The 20,112-nt window shown below is 32.9% G+C and overlaps 1 protein-coding gene across 7 annotated transcripts in view; it reads left to right on the forward strand.

Annotated features, from left to right (window-relative positions):
• spri (Src homology 2 domain-containing protein sprint) overlaps positions 1 to 16,705 on the forward strand; it is a 153,131-nt gene extending 136,426 nt beyond the window's left edge. For all 7 annotated transcript variants that reach the window (XM_085660554.1, XM_035884373.2, XM_035884372.2 and 4 more), the window contains 14 exons: positions 1,510 to 1,701; positions 5,397 to 5,581; positions 6,020 to 6,195; positions 6,271 to 6,366; positions 6,518 to 7,104; positions 8,058 to 8,763; positions 8,836 to 9,306; positions 9,381 to 9,525; positions 9,605 to 9,834; positions 13,246 to 13,706; positions 13,811 to 13,942; positions 14,056 to 14,298; positions 14,394 to 14,586; positions 14,692 to 16,705. In XM_085660554.1, coding sequence (XP_085516680.1) covers positions 1,510 to 1,701; positions 5,397 to 5,581; positions 6,020 to 6,195; positions 6,271 to 6,366; positions 6,518 to 7,104; positions 8,058 to 8,763; positions 8,836 to 9,306; positions 9,381 to 9,525; positions 9,605 to 9,834; positions 13,246 to 13,706; positions 13,811 to 13,942; positions 14,056 to 14,298; positions 14,394 to 14,586; positions 14,692 to 14,795 — 3,921 coding nt within the window. In that variant the 3' untranslated portion in view covers positions 14,796 to 16,705. The remainder of the gene's footprint in view (positions 1 to 1,509; positions 1,702 to 5,396; positions 5,582 to 6,019; positions 6,196 to 6,270; positions 6,367 to 6,517; positions 7,105 to 8,057; positions 8,764 to 8,835; positions 9,307 to 9,380; positions 9,526 to 9,604; positions 9,835 to 13,245; positions 13,707 to 13,810; positions 13,943 to 14,055; positions 14,299 to 14,393; positions 14,587 to 14,691) is intronic.
• Positions 16,706 to 20,112: the final 3,407 nt, after the last annotated feature.

Genomic DNA, 20,112 nt, shown 5'->3' on the forward strand with positions numbered 1-20,112 from the left:
CACAACGGCATTTCAGACTAAAGGGATTAAACGTGGACGTGAGGCACGTGCTGAGAGGCCCCGAAGCTAATTGCAAATCCTTTAATTGCTCGTCGGAAAAAGTTCTCTGCGCGAGACTCTTGTCTCGTAGCGAGCATATCTTTTAGACGCGTCGCTCGTCGGAGTAGATTCTTAAGGAGAGATACATCCATCTCGCAGATGTCGATGTTAAATTCTTTTATGATTTTCTCTTTATTCAAATCTTTCTTTAGGAAAGGGAATACGAGATTAAGTGATAAAAGACCTTGAGCATCTTTATCATTTTTAAATTTAAGAAACTCGATGTTTTATTATATTACTAATATGACTAGAGACCTATTTTTCTCACATCCTTCAATCTACCTGTCATAGATGTGTATATATATATATATATATATATATATATATATATGTATGTATGTTATTTTTTTAATCTACATTATATTATAAAATAATAATTAAGAAAAATAATTTTTAGTTGAATAATTATAATGTTAATAAATGTAAAAAAAAATTTTTTAAACTACTTATTCTGACAGATTTGCTTGTTAAAATTAAAATGTATATTGTCGAAAAAATTAATAATGAATATAGTAAATTAAATAAAACGAATTTTATTCGATGAACTTAGCTATAAAGTTCAGTTGGGCAGAATTGATTTCCCTTTCCTTTCATTTTCTAAAAGAACGTTGTACGAAAAAGAAATGCTTCAAAATGAGGGGTAAAAGTAACGGCAAGTCGATAGGTGCTCGATTTTGCGACATTCGTTCACGATAACTTCAATACGATGTCAGTTTTGACGAATTAGTGAAAAAAGTGTTCGACATTGAGAAAGAGAAACAAGGAAAGAGAAAGTAGGGGATACCAAGGGGGAAATCGATCGATTATCGTTACGTACATGTTCAAATCAATGATAATTAAAGGTTGAATAGTGGAAGAAAAAACTGGAAGGAGTTTACGAATGAAGAAAGAATCGAATGTTCAGCCCTTTTGAATGGCTAATCTTTTTCACAATGAAAACGTTTTATTCTCTTAGCTCCCTCTTATTTCTTTTTTCTTTCTTTATTTCTTTTGTTCGTTTCTTTTTCGATGAAAAGATCGTAACAGGTCGGGATTAGATAAAACGATTAAAGGGTAACTAGGTAAATCGTAAAACGACATCGGCTGCAAATTGAGATAACCCTCCACCCTCCTCCCATCCTTATCTCTACTCTTTCTCTCGACGACATAACGCCGCATTAAATCCACCCGCTTTATGACGAGCCAGGAAGGATTTGCAAGGGGTACCCTCCCGAAATCGTTCCACCAACGACGACAACGACGACGGAGATTTCCATATTCGTTTCGGTTAACGTACCACAAAATTTTCAAGAAATTATGAGTCGATGGCTGTCGTAAAAGAATTGATTATTTCTAAAGATAAGCTTTTATTGTTAACCAATTTATTAAGTATCACTCATAAAGTAATTTGTATATTTTGGTAATTTTCAGAGCGAAGAGTCGCTTTCTTCGGAAGGCTCGGCCACCTCGGGAGGATCTTCAGGCACCACGGAAGATTCTGGCAGCGAGGTGGCATGTGACATAACGCTGATCGAAAGACTCATACGATCCCATCCGATTTGGTTCCTCCCGGGTATTCAAAGAGCTGGCGCTTTCCACTTGTTGCAAGGAAAGGAGGAAGGGGTGAGTATAATTACTTACTTAAGAGAATCAATTAGCCGTAAGAAAATTACGTTGCTCGGTACAGATTGTGAATCATTAATCTTATCGCTTTCATGTGCGAAAGCATGGACATTGTCTTCGGTTATATCAGCAAAAGAGAAAATAAAAGTAAAACATTATTTTTCTTCCGTGCTCTCTTATTTTCTTTACGATTGTATCGTCGGCGAAGCATGATATTCGAAAAAAGAATATCCTTGATGATCAGTTTCTATTCTTTTTCTTTTTTCCTATATTTTTATCTAACTAAGATCTCATTGGAGGCTATCGGTTCTATGAAAGAAGACATAAAGACTCCTTTAATGATTCCTTATTTATCGTTTCTAGAAATTCTTACTTATTGAAACGATTTTCTACGGTACACTGTTTCTAATCGGTTCTTTCAACTGAAGGTTTGCCCCTGGTGTAGGGTCGTAAAAAATCTACTGAACTCCCGCCGGCACATTTCTCACGGGCCGTACTCAAGTCATGGACAATTAACCGATAATATTTATTACGTTCAACACGTGTCCGGAACATTCGGAATACGAAGGACCTTCGAAACATTTGCGAAAGATCCGTCTTTTCTATGGAGTGTGCGAAAAGTTACGGTTGCACTTTGATTTACTACCCGTTTATTTTGCCGTTGACTTTTATCCGACGAAGCAGGAGAAAGCTGCATGTACGAAAGTCATTTAGAAGTTTCTTCTTTCAGATCTCAAATATAGAATGATCACATAATTTTCGCCTCACAAGGACGTTACACAAGAAAATGCCTTCCCCGAAACAACAAACAATTCTGTATCGCATTGCAAGACATTTTCTGTTATTTTCATTTTGCCTTCCCGTGTAACCAAATTTATTTCTCTGACAGTTACTTTGATTAAACATGATTGTGGATTTCGAATTGAAGAATGAGAATGAGAAATTATAAAGAGATGGTATTTTTAGTGAATAAAATGCGCGTGCGCATTTGTGTAAATCGTCCACCGCAAATTTATGGATTCACGGGAGAAGACTATTAGAATAAAGTGTACTTTACACTATGCCATAGCATACTAGTAGTAACTTGAAAACTCATTTCACGAAAATTCTACGGAGAAATCAGTATCTGCCTGTATCCGCCGGAAGACATTTAAATGGGGAAAATTATCCGACGATTATCAGGGAAACACATATTTGGTATCCGGAAATCGTAATTCCCTCTTGTTGCTTATTCAAACAAAGGCAGGATGATACATTTCATTGTTTGTGGCAATTTGGCAAGCACTGTGTGCCGTTTTAATATGCAGTAAACGTAAATGCCAAATGTGGTACCATCGAAATACTGACCCTATCTCTTTCTCTACCTCTCTCTTTCTCTCTTTCTCTCTCTCTCTCTCTCTCTCTCTCTCTCTCTCACACTCTACTTTGAGTCTTCTCCAAATGAAATCCAACTTTTATCTACGTAAACCATTGAGAACGTTATTCTTCGAAGGGTCCATATATTTGATCAAATCAAATATTCGATTATTAAAAGGACTGATATCTTATCATTCTTTTCGTTTCCTTTCTGTTCTTTTTATTATAATCATATTGTTAGTACATTAGCTAGAGTCTAATTAATGTTAAATAAATTTAAAACGAAATATACCTTTCATTTCTTGAAATATTTCGAACACTCTTTCACTGATATTTATAAAAATATAGATCTTTTAATAATTTTCACGTCTCGACAAAGAGAAAACTACATCGTTTTGATATGCGATTATCCATCATTATTCCATCCGTCGTCTCAGCCTTGATATTTCTCTCTATTTCCGTTCGTATCGAGCGTTGAAAAGAGAAGTTGGGAGGAAAAGGAGGGAGGTAGAACAATGAGTGCATCCGTGCGAGCGCAGAATCTTATCTAATACTCCGATGTGAGGAAAAGTGAGAGGAAGAAAACGAAGAAGAAGAATAGGAACAGAGCCAAGTGGTACCAGATGGAAAATCGTGTCAATGCCTTGAGAGAGCTCTCGTAATCATTGTGAAAGCACCTCGTGCCAAAGCGTGCGAATTTTTCATTGAAAATCGTTAACATACGTGTGGCATTTTTAAATAAAATCTTTCTAACTACGGTCCCGTCTTAATTATAACCGAGAATCAATCAAAAAATTACCGAAGATAAATCTCAATAGAAATGTATATTATTCTGTATATATATCAACATTTCAAGATCTTTTATTTTGTTATTAAAATATTTTGTTATTAAATATATATTCGGCTGTTTGTAAATGAACATGCATAAAGGACATTGTTATTTACTAAAGGCGCAAAAAAAGAACCATAGGAAATCCTTGGTATGAGAAATCAGTCGAAATGATAAGGTTCGACTCAAAGGAAAGTCTGTCTCTTTCTTTCTGTTGATTATCGTCAACGTTCGCGTCAACGTTTAGTCCAGAAAAACGTGGTAAAGGAATATAATAAACGATAACGTTGGCGTAGAAACTCGAAGAATTATTCGATGTTAGCAAACGATGACAAGGTTCCTAAAACGTCGACGGTCATTTTGTTGTGGGTGGTGATAGTGATCTCTATGGCGATCACGATACCTAGAGACAAGAGAAGAAGAGAAGAGGCGTTGTAATCAACTTTGAAAACTACTGCGAACAAAACGAGGCATTGTGCTGTCATTGTTTCCAGCCGTCCCTTTCATTATTTTCTAGCTCTGTTAATTGTTATGCTCGTTCTCTTGCATTTCTTTGCCTCGAGGCTTCCTCACCATCAATCCACAACCATCTCATCTTCTATCTCTCTTTACCGTTTTTCCATGGATGGACACGAACGAGCAAATAGCTCGAAAAACAATGCTTCTCGCAATTACTCTCTATAGAACGTTGAGAGCATCCCTCGTTTTCGAAGAAAATGAAAGAATAGAGTGATAAGAAGGAAGAGAGATAGTCATGTCGCGAATCAGTAACACGTTGAAATCTAGTAGAAAGGCATAGGAATTCAAAATCTACGAGGCGAGTAGATTGGGAGAAAATGAAAAACAGCCGAGATTCATTTGGATATGCATCGAACATACAGAAGAAAAAGATAAGAGAGACAAAGATGAGAATAAAGGGAGCAACAGCATTCAAGTTTTGCTTCGTTGCTCACCAAGTGGAAAATGAAAAAAGAACTCACACAACGTCATTCATGCTGCTATATCGGCACACCAGCGACCATCCGACCGAACGAACGAAACGAGACCTCCCTTTTTCTTTCTCTTACTCGTTGTTGGGTTTCCGCGAGTAACTTCATCTCCCTCGCTCTTACGAGCCCATTGCTTTTGTGCATTCGCTCATCCGACAGCCATTTTTTGACGGGAAAAGCTCGCAGTGATGCATTGTCTCTACTCTCCTCATCGTCCTCATTTCTTTTCATTTTCGACACTGCATCAAGGTTCTCGCTTATGCATCCGTAACTTTACTAGTAGTTAGCTATACATTTTTTCTTCTTTTGTCTATCGTTTTTTTTTTGTTAGTTCATTTTATTATTTTTTTTCTTAATAAATGTATTCTATTATATATATTGAACGTATTATCAATAAGATGTGTCCTCATTTTCTTCTTCTTCATTCTCTTCGCATATGTTGGTCTTATTTTCCAAAAAAAGAAAGATTATCTCGTCTTTTAGTACAATTCCTGTTTTTTTTCTTTCCTTTCTTTTCATAGAACTTCGTAGTCCGACAATCAAGTCAAAGCGACACGATGGCCCTTTCGGTGAGATTACCAGCCGGGAAGGGACCTTACATCGAACACTACCTGATCCAAGCCAACAAGGGGAAGTTGAGCTTGGAAACAAGTGAGAACAGGTTCGACAACATCCCCTCATTGATAGCTCATTATTCCCAGTGCTGGTGAGTAGCTGTTTATCGAGTTTATTTCCTTTCATTAAATACTCTTGTATTAAGTAGATCCTTATCGTATATAGGCAACGTGTATAAACTAAAAACAGGAAATTATTTATCTATTGCGATGTTAAATTCAGATAAATCTAGATTTGTCGCGGTATGAATGTTTTTTGCGTATATGTCTCTCTCTCTCTCTCTCTTTCTCTCTCTCTCTCTCTCTCTCTTTCTCTCTCTCTCTCTCTCTCTCTCTTTCTCTCTCTCTCTCTCTCTCTTTCTCTCTCTCTCTCTCTCTTTCTCTCTCTCTCTCTCTCTCTCTCTCTCTCTCTCTCTCTCTCTCTCTCTCCTTCTTTCTCTTTCTTTCATTTATCTAAAGATTGAATCAAACAAGTTGCCTTCTTCTCGAGATAATTAATTCATTCTCACCGTTTCTTGTTTGGCAAGTAGTGATGAGTTGCCAGTGCAATTGACGCTACCGAGAGCAATGCGAGAAGCCAAGAATAGGCAACAACTTTCGTCACTAGCACTTTTAGGTCAAGAATTTTGGAGATATCCAATGGCGAATCCAAAACCACCGGAGAGCAGTAGTAGTAACACATCGAGTTTAAGTAGTTTCCATGGTTGTAAGTCTCTCAAATAAATATTCTTATTCATTGTATAATGATTCATTTGTTTTGTTATAATCTATATTCTTACAGGTAACAACAATCATAATAACAACAATAACAACGGTGGTACTCCGACGACAGAAAGCATCGTTCTTAACCTTGCACCTATTTCATCTCACGATACACGTAAGATATAAGATAGATTAAAAATTGCGGTATTATTTGTGATATATGTATAATATATACATATGTATATATAATTTGATTATTTTTAATTGAAAAACAATTGATTAGAAAATTATATTGTATAATTCATGTAATTTCTTTGTTTTTATAGAAAATTCGTCACCAACAAATACAGGAACGACGTCAACGTTTGCTTCATCCTTACCACGACAGCCAAGACCAACGCCACCGAATACGCTTAATCTGACAACTTTTAATGAGCCACTGGACGTAAAGAAAGATCAACACGAAGTCATGTCTCCGTGTGAGAAGCTGTCGCAAAAATTGATCTCTCCGAACTTGGTGCAAAGCGTACGTTGCCCATCACCCATCGTTCATAACGTCGAGAGCAACGTTCTTAGTCCCACTCAGGATACTAAAGGAAACTTCGAGAGTACGAGAAACATCCTTGAAACACCGAAGACGACGATCGTCGAGTTTTCCAGAAGTAGCAAGTTTACCTCCATCGGCACGTCGACATCGAATTTCCATCAAAATATTTCCAGCTTCAATAATCCCTCATGCACGAATTCACCTATTATAGCTGATGGTCAGATCGTTGGGCAAAACGTCAAAACTCCACCGCCACCACCACCAAGATGGGCAAAACCTGGATTAAGTCAAAATCAAAGTAATTTTACCGTGACCACAACCGTTACGTTCAATGTCAATCAAACTAACGACGTTAATGTGTCACAGGTGAGTGTTCATAAATAATAATATAGAGGAAAATGACCAAAGTCAGACTTCTCACCCTATGTGAGACCCACTACTTATATTGTTAAATAAATGCTGCGAATTATTGATAAATAAGACAACTGCTTCAGAATAACGCAATGAAACTATGGAATCACAGTTGATCATTTATTGAAATTGAGCATTCGAATGATTTATGCATAGATTTCTATTTTTGTGATTTTTTAAATTGTTTCAACGTGTTTTCTCTTTGATATAACTTAATTTCACCGAATATTTTGACGTGGTCATACTATTTTCGTTAATTTTAAACTTATAAATAATAGCAAATAATAAAAGAAAGGAAAGATTGTAATTTCATCATTTATTGACAAAGGCGATAGAAACAGCAAGAAAATAAAATGGGATGACATAAAGCTGTTAAAACGTTCAAAGTCCTTAAAACAACTTTGATCCATTTTTGCAAACGAAACTCAGAAATTTATCCTTATTATACTTAATTTGTTAAATATGTTTTAAAATGTATCTGTGTTTAAATAAATTACTCTATTGCGTAATTGAACTCTGTTCTAATTTTTCGCGTAAAAAAAAACAGTTTTATTCAGCAATGGACGGAAAGACCGGATTTTAATATGTAAAAAATAGGGAATTCGACTTTGGAGCACTTTTTTTAAACCATTATTCTTGACGCTTCTTCGTTAATTAGAAAATGTTTTTCATTGTAATTTTTTTTACACGAATTCCATCAAGGCAGATTTTTAGATAATCAATCAGAGAATTTTTTGCCATTAAAAAATTACTTTTTAACATCAACATTAAGAAAATTATAAAAGAAAAAGGAATAAAGGAAAAAGGAATTGGGTATCTTACTTTGGTCACTTTTATATATTTTATATATTTTCTCTATGATATCAATTTATTTTTAATTATTTATTTCATTTTAATTATTTCTCCAGCAAAATACACCGACAGAAGCGAACACATCATTATTGAGTCCGCAAAGCGCAACATCCAACAAGTCTCTCACATCGAACTTTTCCATAAAATCACCTCTTTCGCCAACGATGCCAGTGCTATCACCCACATCGAAACTAGTCTCCAACGTCGGTAGCAAAACACCAAATGTTCTTTCGCCCACGACACCATCTAGCACAAGCAAGTCGAAACGACGACGTGATCGCGAAGCTAGGAAGAATTCCCAACATTATCAAGAATCTGATATCCTTGATTCGTATTACCGTAGCTCACCAGGTGATAAAATCTCAGACTACGAGGATATCTGGAACACAACCGATCAATCGAATCACTCTACTTGGTCACCGAACGACAGACTCACACGTAACGAGCCACCCGGTAATGCTCAGGATCGTTTAAGAAATTCCAACGATCGATTGATCGGTCAAGAGAGATTATTTAGTCCGATCGAGAGATGCCCCAATCAGAGAGACGAAAGATTGACGGGGAACAAGCAGTTGATCGTAAGAAACGAGAGGTTCATTTTGAGAAATGACAAATCGGTTATAAATGAGAAACTCGGTTATAAGGAAGTTACTAGTCCAGAATTCAGTAGTTTTAAACCCGTTCCTGAAATGAAAAATACCGAACAGACATCACCTGAAGAAACAGGAATGGGAAGAAGGCCCGATTTACTCTCTAGAGTTTGTGAGTATATATAACGTTAATATTTGGGCTTTCTTTTTATTTGCAATCTTTTAACAAATATTATTCTATCAGGTAGTGCCAATTCGCTGAACAGTCCTAATGCAGTGACACCGCCAAGAAATAAACTAGGATTGATACTCGCCAAATCAGAAAGCAATAGTCCTTTAACACCTGAATCGAAACAAGGTAGTCCATTTTACGCGGAACCAGCTGACGCGATCGGTCAAAGTGCAGCGATAATACCAAGGAGAAGATCGAAGAACAATCCAGCAACAAATAAATATCGTCATAGCGAACCAGGCTGGCTACAAACACCGGTTGGCAATAATTCGAATCAATTACATCCTATCGATTGGGAGGAGACGGAAGAGACAGAGGATAAGACACCATTGATATCGTCGTCCGTCGACAATTTAGCTAAACGCCTTGGTACGAGGGAAGTGAAAAAAATTCCTCGGGCAAAACCCGTGCAACCACCAAAGATTAGAGTCAAGGTATTCAACGATACATCCTGGGCCGTGGATTCGAGTTGGGAATTTATCGGTAAATTTTGTATAACAAACGAAAGGGGAAGAGAGAGAGATCGTTAAAATAAATTATTTTAATATCATATACAGGAAACGAAGGAGACGATTGTGAGCCAGATTACGATTGTGATGCAGATTACGATGGAGAAAACGTTGCGAGAAAGTTTCCGGACGAGGAGTGCGATAAGGATATTGTAGGGAATACTTTGACCGTTCAGAGTATCATTCTGCAACGGTAAGAGATTATTCTGGAAAAGAAAAAACGATATTGTTAAGACTTGTATCATAAAATGTAAGATCGTATGATTGTCTAGGTACCCAGAATTGTTAAAACCACCGGATACGTCAGAGTCGGTGTATAGCGACAGGAACTCCTCGTACGATAATGTCGAAAAGAGGAATGAAAGAGAGGACACGCCGGAATCGAGAAAGGATCAAACGTACGACCCATCCGAATGGGAAACTATGTTAGATACGGACGAGAGCGATGTAGAGAGAATCAAGAGAAACAAAAGCTTCAAGGAAAGACTGGATCCTCTCTTATGTGAGTTTACTGTTTGTTATTTATATAATATTAAATATTTGTAGTCGAACAGAGAACATACATATACCAATAAACATTAGACAATTGATTGTTGTTTAAGAAATGCAGCTAATCTTATTGTACTGCATAGATATTCTTATACGCTGTGCATATGAAATTTAAACAAAAGATAAAGCTCAGAAAAATAATTGATTAAGCATAAATTACTTGTTGTACGAACGGATGTAATTTCGGCCAATAGAGTAATCTCAAAAGAAATACAATCGTAAAGAGTTAACCGGAAATAGATATACGAAAACATTGACTTTACGCGTTAACTTAGCTAATCGAATCCTTTTGTACATATTAATTAATATATTGCATAACAAGTATCGTATGTAATGAGGTTTTAGCTCCTTATTTTATTGTTGTTTTTATAACCGGTAAAGTTATTTTATAATCGGTAAAAATATTGAAGACAATGCAAAATTGTCAATTTAATTGTCCTTTATTCTAACCCCTTTTTTTCTTCTTTAGTAGATTCTCGGTTTTACCATGCATGCTGACATTTTCTAATGTTTGTTTACTGTTATTACATTGTCATATCATAATATTAGTGTTTCGTCTAAAAATGAAAAAGGCTTTGAATGTATATTACTTATCTAAAGTATGACATTTGATATCGCTGGAAGAGTAATAAACATATCGAAGAGGGGGGATAATCGAATAGCAATAGTGAAAGAATCATATTTTTTCCGACAAAAAGTGTACATATCCTTGTATCAGCGATTTATTTTTGAAGATCGATTTTCAAAATTTTTAAAGAATTATTTATTTTCGAATTACTTTTAAAATTTGTTCAAATCTTGTTCAGAAACAAAGTATATCGAAGAGAACGCACTTTTGATCAGTATTTTTGCTTATTTGTTATCGTAAAATAAAATTGTTTCTCTTCTGTCATGACTTTATCTATAAACTTTCAAGTCGATAATTTCTCCTCATAAATTGTCTAAATAATCATTTTTGGAACAATCAACGTAATATCCATGTTTGTGTAATATCAAGCGTGTGAACATGCTATTTATTCTAAAGTTAATGAACATTTTTTAGAAAGTGTTTTACATTGATAAAACCGTTAATTAATAACAAAGTTATTTCGTGATATAGCCTATGTTATCATTAACAATGAATTTATTATATTATTCTTTATTATTTTATATCGAAAAATTTGTTTTGAAATTATATTCTATCTGATTTTTAGTGCTTAGATTTTGAATAACACGATGAAAAGATTTTAATAATAATAATAGCGATTAGATAGTGCTAATCACTGTAGAAAATTCATTTTTAGAAAGATAACGTAGTGCATAACATTGATAGTCTATGTGCATTCAAGGATGAATTGCATGTGTCGGTAATTACAATTGTTCTTTCCGTATAAAAATCAGGCGATTCAGATTCAGGTTTCTAGACTATTTATTGTCTCGCCGTTATGTTCCTAAACTTTTCAAATAGTCTTCCATCTTCATTTAACTTAAATCAAAGCCCTTGCAAATATTCAGATTAGACTTCTTTCCTATAGAATAATTTCGGATTTTGTTATATTAATATTTAACAATGTATTTTTGAAGAATATATCAACAGAATGTAATTATTTGTACAAAGAAGAGAACAGATTGTGAAATTAACGGCAAATTTAACTAAGTGATCTAAATGATTACGTTATAAAACGGTATTATACTTTTTTATAGATCATCGACGATGCCTTTTCGAATTCAATACTGTAATATTTAAACAGTAATTAGCGAGATTATTGGTATAATTATTAGTATAATTAATGACGATAAGTCTAAGATAAATGTGTTTAGAGTATATCGAGTATTAAACGAAGAAAGCTTGAATTCTATATAAACTTAACGATAAATGTCCGTCCTCGAGCGAAGACCGAGTTCAATGATATAGAGAAAGTTTATTATTGCGTCATCAGGGAAGTTGGTAGGGATTTCTTCAGGTAGTCGAGAAGACGACTCGACCAGATCTTATTATGCCTCAGCTGATCAAACAAGAATCGTTGAAGCTTAAAATTAGACGTTGCTCGTGTTTGTTATCGCTTCGATCGACTTCGAGGTGATAACAATATTGAGATCGAAGCTTGGATATTTTCTTTTTAAGAAGAAAAACATCTTCTTCTGTAAAAGAAGATTTGTAATTTTAGTGCTTTTGATAAGTGAAATCATTCGAGTTTAATGTTTTACCGCGTTTTACTTAAGGTGTAGGTATAATTCAAAAACTTTCTATGAAAAAGTGAAATATTCTTTCGAGAAAAGAAATCGGTAGTAATTCGTATAGAAATCAGTGTCGGTGAACAAACGCAGAAAAGTATGCAAGTGTTTGAACTTTCTCGTTGATGGAACGAAAACGTTGAGAATCGTTCTTTCTCTTTCTAGAAAGAACATTATCTCTGTCCGTAACATTCTTCACTGTTATAAATGATAAAGTGTCATTAAACCTTTGTCGACGGTCAAAGGCACGTTCTATTAATCGAGCCACGGGTCATGTCAATACGATTAGTCAATCTGGCTCATTCGGAATATTTTATAAGATTACATCGTTTGAAAAAATGTACAAATTTTTTAAAATTTATCTTGTGTATATTCCATTTTTATTGCATATAGATAGAGTACCAAAATGATTTCTGATTTTATGATTACGAGGTCTGTTTTGTATCGCTAATATAATAGAAATTTCCTAGGCTCTTATTTAATCATAGTGATGAACTTTTGACATCGAATAAAAAAATTCGTATGGACATTGTACTCTTTGGTAGAAATTAATATTGTGATTTACTTGGTAGTAAAAGGATATATTGAAAATGCTCAATTTTTCCGTCGAGAATAAAAACGAGCAAATCAAATTTTGCGTTAATACATGTAGCATGTTCCGCCAGATCAGAAGATGGTTTCGTTGTCTTTACAGGAAGTTCCAACGAAGTGTAAATATTCTTAAAAGTGAGCTTTATTTATCTTAAGAGATCATTTAAAAATGTACAGTTCTTTGTGGACGATCAATGTATCTATGCATATGACGAAATCAATCGATGAGATCGAAATATTTATATATGCATTCGATGAATTTTTAGCTTGCGCTTTCTCAACAAGAGCAAAATATTATATAATACAATATATAGTAATCATGAATTACAATAATGACGCAGTTATACATTGAATAATTAATCAGTATAGTGTACAGTGTCCAAGAATGAGTTAATAATTATAAATGCTTATTGCTGCAGCGACTTTTCTTCACAGAGCCCTCCGTTTCGAATCGTTCCGTTCGCAAAGGATTAACTACAGAAATTTTTTTAGAGCTAAGAGATTTATGTATTTTGTATTATATATAAATTAAATCCGTTTTTTATTTTTTAATTTTTAGCACCACCGAGATTACAAGCTTTAAGAAATCGCGACGTAAGTGGTACTGGTTCAACGATAAGATCGTACGCCCTTCAATTAGCAGCCGACAAAACAACCACGTTCTCCCAAAATATCGACAATTTTATTCAATGCACGAAGGAAGGCAAGGAAGCGAGCCCTCATGTGGTCATGAGGAACATGCGACAATTTATGTCAGGAATGAAGAATTATTTGGTGAAGCACGGTGAACGAGAGTTTGAGAAGGAAGTTGAGAAAGAGAGATTAAAACTAAAACCGAACGAATTTTTGAATCTTGATGCCATTCTGGAAGGTGTGATGATGAGTCTCGTTGTACGGCCACTTAGAGAGCACGTTTATAGGCTCTTCGTGGATCATTATGCTAGCACGGGCTCTCTTCAAACGCTCGCTGAAAGTATTCAACATGCTCAGGGTAAACACGTTCAAGATCTTGGTGTTCGAGTTAGTATATTTTTCGATTATTGATCATTTATAGATCTTATAGTTTTTAGTAGTTACTATATTATAGAGTGAATGTTAAAATAATTTGTTATTATATTCAACAGCCAAAAATTATACCTCCGTCGGAATCAAGTCTGGAACGTATATTGAAGTACCTCGAACGACTACAGAAAGCAGACTCCCCATTGGATAAATTGGAGAATTTATTAGCTGCAATATCTGCAATATTTAACTCTGTAAGTATAAGAAAAATAATTAAATCAAGGTGACTTTTATAAATATTATAAATAATATTATAAATAATATATATAATTATTATAAATATTAAATCTTATAATTGTTTTCATAGATTAAACATGCCAATTCCGGAAGGCACGTGACACTAGGCGCAGACGATCTTTTACCTCTTCTCGTCTGGGTATTGGTTCGTGGTAAGATCGTAGATGCCGAGGTTGAAGCCGAGTATATGTGGGGCCTCCTTCATCCTTCTCTCCTTACTGGAGAAGGTGGTTATTACCTGACGACGCTCTCTAGTGCGGTGCACGTTTTGAAGACTTTCAAATCCAGTCACGGAACAATGTCTACATTAAACGTGAGGAACCTAGACTTTAGTTTTAAAAAAAACTGTCATTAAAAGTATCAATTTATTTGATTGAAAAATTATATTAAATATGTTTATTTTTTTAGGGCTGTGGAACGCCAGACTGTTCTTCTGTTCTACGTATTCTTGTACCAGATGAATTGCATGGTTCTTTAAATACTAGAACGTTACCAGTGCGGCCGAATATGAATACCAGAGATATTTGCCGCATTCTTGCACACAAAATAAGATGCACCAACCCTCAGGATTATGGTCTTTTCAAATTGGTGCAAGGAGAAGGTATTATACTGTTTAAATTATTTGTACTGTATTAGAGCAAGACTCTGATTAGTGATTGCGATGAACAGTATCCGTTATGTACATGTATTATACTTTATTTTTTAGAAACGCTGTTAGGCGATCATGAATGCCCGCAAGAGCTCTCTCACTGCCTTTTTGCCTATAAACGAATTGATGCGAAGATAGCCTGGCCGAAAACCAGTTCTTGAACGTCGCGAAACAGCGTATTTTTTATTAAACTAAATTAGATTTGTATCATTCTCGTGTTGTTCGTAAGTTCGTGGCACATTGTCATTCTATAATTATTCTACTCTGACTGAACTATCTAATAAGATACGTCTATGAAACTGGTGTGTCAATCCATGTAACTGATTGTATCTTATATACATTTCATGTTATTGCGAATAGTACCATTGTTCTATTAGATCTGTACAACATTTTCTCTCAATCAGAATTTTTTAGAGATCTTTTTCATTACATTCTATTCATACAACAATTTTATTCCAAGAAGGCATTGTTTCACGATTAATTTCTTTTTAAAGCACCCATCTAACTTCACGTGAACAATAAAATGCTTTATAAAGATTCATATCTTACCCTCAAAATACTTGCCACTCTAGTACTCCTAGTACTTTTTAATCATAAAAATTCTAAAATAATGGTATATCTCATAAACTTATAAAGAGATAAAATATTCGACAGTATGACTTATTTTTCTTTTTAATTGTTAACATTTTTATTGAAAGATATTTTCCTTGTTAAGATATGTGTAAAATTCACAACCAGGTGGTTACCCCTGGAAATATTTCAAGCAGGTGCTATTTTTAAAAAAGCTTGCTGTATCAAACTGCGTTATATAAAACTAAGTTTTACGCGAAAAATGATAACATCATTCACGAATCAACGTCAAAAAATAAAGATTAAATATCGCGTATGTTCTACTTCTCCATTTTTATATACAATGTATCAATGAAAACCATATTATTCAGTATTTAATATTTCGTAAGTATCTACAATAATTAATACGATTTTATTCTTTTAGATGAGCAGAGTGGGATTCGAATTAAGAGAGCCATGTTATTCGTAATAAAATTGTGAAGAGTATGGAACAAAAAATACTTAGTTTTCCAAAATAAATATTTATTTCGACGTATATAAATTAAAAGTAGAATTAGAATCAATTATACTTAATTCCCTTTTTCCTATAGAAAGTACGCCATTGTGCGTATTAATTAAGGACATGTCATGATTGCTATAAAATTAACAAAAAAAGAAAAGATACAACGATAGATCTATGGTCTCTATGATCGAAACCAACTTTGCAAAGGGAGTACTATACATTTTCTATAATTGATTAAGCTGTAGGTTCTTGATACAAATTATAGAATAGAACACAAAAGACTAGTTTAGACTCTATTTTAAGTACTTTTTATGACACATGGTGAAATACTAGATAAGCGATTTGTATTTTAGGCAATGTTCGTATATTTATTGGAAGTTGTATACATATTTTTCAACATTTTTCGAATGTTTTTTTAAATATACATTTTTTTTTTAGAATTTGCTCGACTGATTTGGGCATCGATTATAGGCTGTGCGATGTTATTAAGACTTGACGTGCAAACAACATTAATAACAGAAGACGATGTGCATTTCAAATATAATTACTATTAAATGAAAAATAAGATTATAAAAATGTGTATCGCGAAATCACCGATATTCAAAATTTAAAAGCATTACTTAATAACGAATCTTGTACGAATCAGTGGAGCACTTATTATCCTGTACTCAGAGATAGCACTCGATATACATAATATTAGTAATTATATGTACATTTTTTCTCATCTAATTTATTAAAAGCGTTTTTAATACATGTATATGTATATATATTCGTTTATACACGTTATACGTGTATATTCGTGTATATTTAAGACATGTATGATAAATATTCGTTGCATAGACGTGCTTTTATTCGTTTTCTTAATATGATTAACTATAATGTCAATGCTTCTAATTATGCTAGTCAAGCCAATACAAATCTAAAGTTTGTAAAAGGATCTTTAAATGTAATTTTTCAGATAGGTTAATCTGCTGAAAAGTATATCATTAGCATTCTCTTTGCGATTATTATTATTATTATTATTATTATTATTATTATTATTATTATTATTATTATTATTATTATTATTATTATTATTATTATTATAATAATAATAATAATAATAATTATTATTATTATTATTATTATAATAATAATTATTATTATTATTATTATTATTATTATTATTATTATTATTATTAATATTATTATTATTATTATTATTATTATTATTATTATTATTATTATTATTATTATTATTGTTATTATTATTATTATTATTATTATTATTATTATTATTATTATTATTATTATTATTACTATTATTACTATTATTATAATTATTATTATTATTAATACATCTGTAATATGTAACTTTATGCTCAATAAACATTTTTCTATAATACCAATTGATGGGAAATACACGTGAAAAACATTAGTTTGAGAAAAATATTTTATTAATTTTTCAATAAATATACAATGTTTGTTGGCACAAGAATTTGACAAACTTTGAAAAAAATACAATAAAACCTGTACGTGCGAGAGTGTGATTCTAATTCATCAAGTATCTTCTCGAAAAATAATCAGTAATATTAGTGAAATAGAATTGGGGACAAATTCATATCGATAATGTAATGTAATTGTATCGATTGTCGATAACATAGTATATCTATTTGAAACAAAGATCAATATTCGTAACCAATGGCTTTGTATGACGTCACGATAATCGATAAAGCAAACAAATGACAATTGGTAATTTTTTGTATTTCAATTAGTATAAATCTGTTTCTCCATTTATATTCGTTCGCTTTAATAATATATATTTTCCATTATTTCACATGCATTTAAACAATGTATGGAATATAACATGGAGTATAATGAAATATAATTACATCGAGTATAATTAACTAATATTTAACAAATGTCATATTTGTTTAAACATTATATAATGCTCTCTCTCTCTCTCTCTCTCTTTCTCTTTCTCTCTCTCTCTCTCTCTCTCTCTCTCTCTCTTTAATTTATTCTTTTTACTTGTTTCTTTATCCCTTTCTAATTTCTTTGAAACATCCATTATCAAATTTTCTTTGTTCTTTCTCCAATCCTGATCAATCGCATTATTCACGTGATCCACTCATCCAATTATATACAACCCTTCTTACAAACCTTATCTCCTGTGATGTCCTCTTCCTGTTTCAGCGTCTCCTTTCGATTATGGTCTTCTGTAAGCACGTACGTTATTTCCTCTTAGAAATTCAAGGTAAGATATAATTTAGTGCAAACTCTATTATTATAAACTTTTGTGGAATAATGATTCTCCATAACTATTAACTCTACTTCTAATTTCATTTCTTCTAGTTTTCTTTCTATTTTGATTTTTTTTTTTGATTTTTTGACTATTTGATTTTTTTTTTGATTTATAAGACTTGGTAAGAAGAGTTTATAATAAAGCTTAGATTGTTAGTTTTCATTATATTTCTAAAGTATTTTCTTTTCATGCATAATGCATTGTTTTCCTTCATATATCAAATTCAGGCTTCTTTTTATATTAGCATTTTTCAAACATTCGTATATCATATAACAATTGTAATCATTTTATGTTTTATAGTTTCGAGTATTAGATCGAGAATTTACGCATTGACCAATAATGTACTTAATGTGGTCTAGTGAGCATGAGTGGGGTGATTATTTGACTTAGTCGGTGAAGCACAGCACCATTTTATATTCAGTGACTATCAGACTAAATATGTATGCCATTAAATTTCGTTAATTAGTATATTTTTCTAATGTTTTTTCTTTCAATATATCAATCGATTGTCGAATATTTCCACGTGTGAATATTCCCCAAGTCGACATATTGTCGCATTTAAAAAATATTCGCGAAAACATAATTAACTATTGCCTCATATCTTGTTTCGAATTTTTTGATTTTATTTCTACGATATCGGCACTTCAATCGTTTTTGAATGATATTTCTATTAATAATTCATCATTATTTAATAGTTATATTGACTCCTTGATGATTTTGTTCGAACTATTTGCAGAAACGATAATGAAATTAAGAAAGAAAATGGGAAAGGGAAAAATTCAAATAAAGCGTGCATGGACAGGGAAGGAAAGATGCTTATTAGTTGTGAGTGTGTCAAAATAATTCGTTCGAAAAGTTTAAATAATTTAGTGTGACATCCTTTGTTCTGATGATCGTATGGACTTATGAATGTTGCATTGATATTTGAAAGGTAGGCGCCAGATAAACCCACGGCTCGTTTTGTCTAGATATCTTCTTTCGTTGTTTATTGCTCGGCACGATACATTATTAAAGACTACATGTTTAATTAAAAATTCCTAAGCTCGAACAAAGTTGGCAATATTTATCTACGCGTTTTCTTGGCAATTATTCAACAAATTTCTAACGGCAGATATTTTTAATAATGATATGTAGCCCTTAAGAGAAAGTACTGTGAATTGTTGAGTGTGCATACGTGTGCGTCAACATTTTTGAAACCTATGTGCTAAACTCAAAATGCCTAAGATTGAACAATGTTGGTTGTGTATTTTTTATCTATGCATTTTCTTAAAGAGTGTTCAATGAATTCTCAAGGATAAATATATATTTTTTTTATAGTGACATATGGCTCTTAAGAGAAACTGTGAATCGCTGAGATTCACATACGCATGTGTGGGTTAACAGTTTATAGAATCATACGTTGTAGGTTTTAGAATAAATTAATCAATTTTTAAATCAGGATTTCCAGCTTCTAATAAACTAATTCCGTTTTTCCCCTATTCCTATCCTTTCTGCGTTTTCATTTATGCACGTGCTTATAATCTCTCATGTAAAAATAAGGAACAGTTAGAATGATTAGTTCTACTTTCTAATTGTTGTCATTGCGATAAACAAAGTAATAGACTTAATAAGACTTTAATAAGACTTTAAATAGATTTAAAATAAGAAATAGACTTTGAGACAGAATGAGCCATGAATTTGTCTAGAGCAATGTGTCACTCATTAAGTAGTGTTGTCACTTTGAAGCGAGAGATCGACATGGAATTGTCTAAATATTTTAAACGAACTATCTTGACACGCCCACGACCAATAAGCATCATTACTCTTTCCCTTTCGTCTTCGTTTACATTTTATTTAAACTATCCTCTAGTTTTATTCGTAATATTCGTTATTGCTCTAATTTAATACTTGGCAGCACAAATAATGGTACACAAATATTTCGAAACAACTGTAACTCAATCTGTCAAATATGGTTATAAACTTTTTAATTCACGAAGTGCTTTATATCACACATCTCGTTAGCAGATGTTTATACTTCTACATATATGATACACAATATATAGAATTGAGATATATTTAGAAATTTAAACCATTCCTCGCGTCTAGTCTGATAGTTTAGTTAACAAGAATATCAATATTCTTT

The sequence above is a fragment of the Vespa mandarinia genome, chromosome 12 (genome assembly GCF_050613455.1).
Source record: "Vespa mandarinia isolate Hongniang chromosome 12, ASM5061345v1, whole genome shotgun sequence".
NCBI lineage: Eukaryota > Metazoa > Arthropoda > Insecta > Hymenoptera > Vespidae > Vespa > Vespa mandarinia.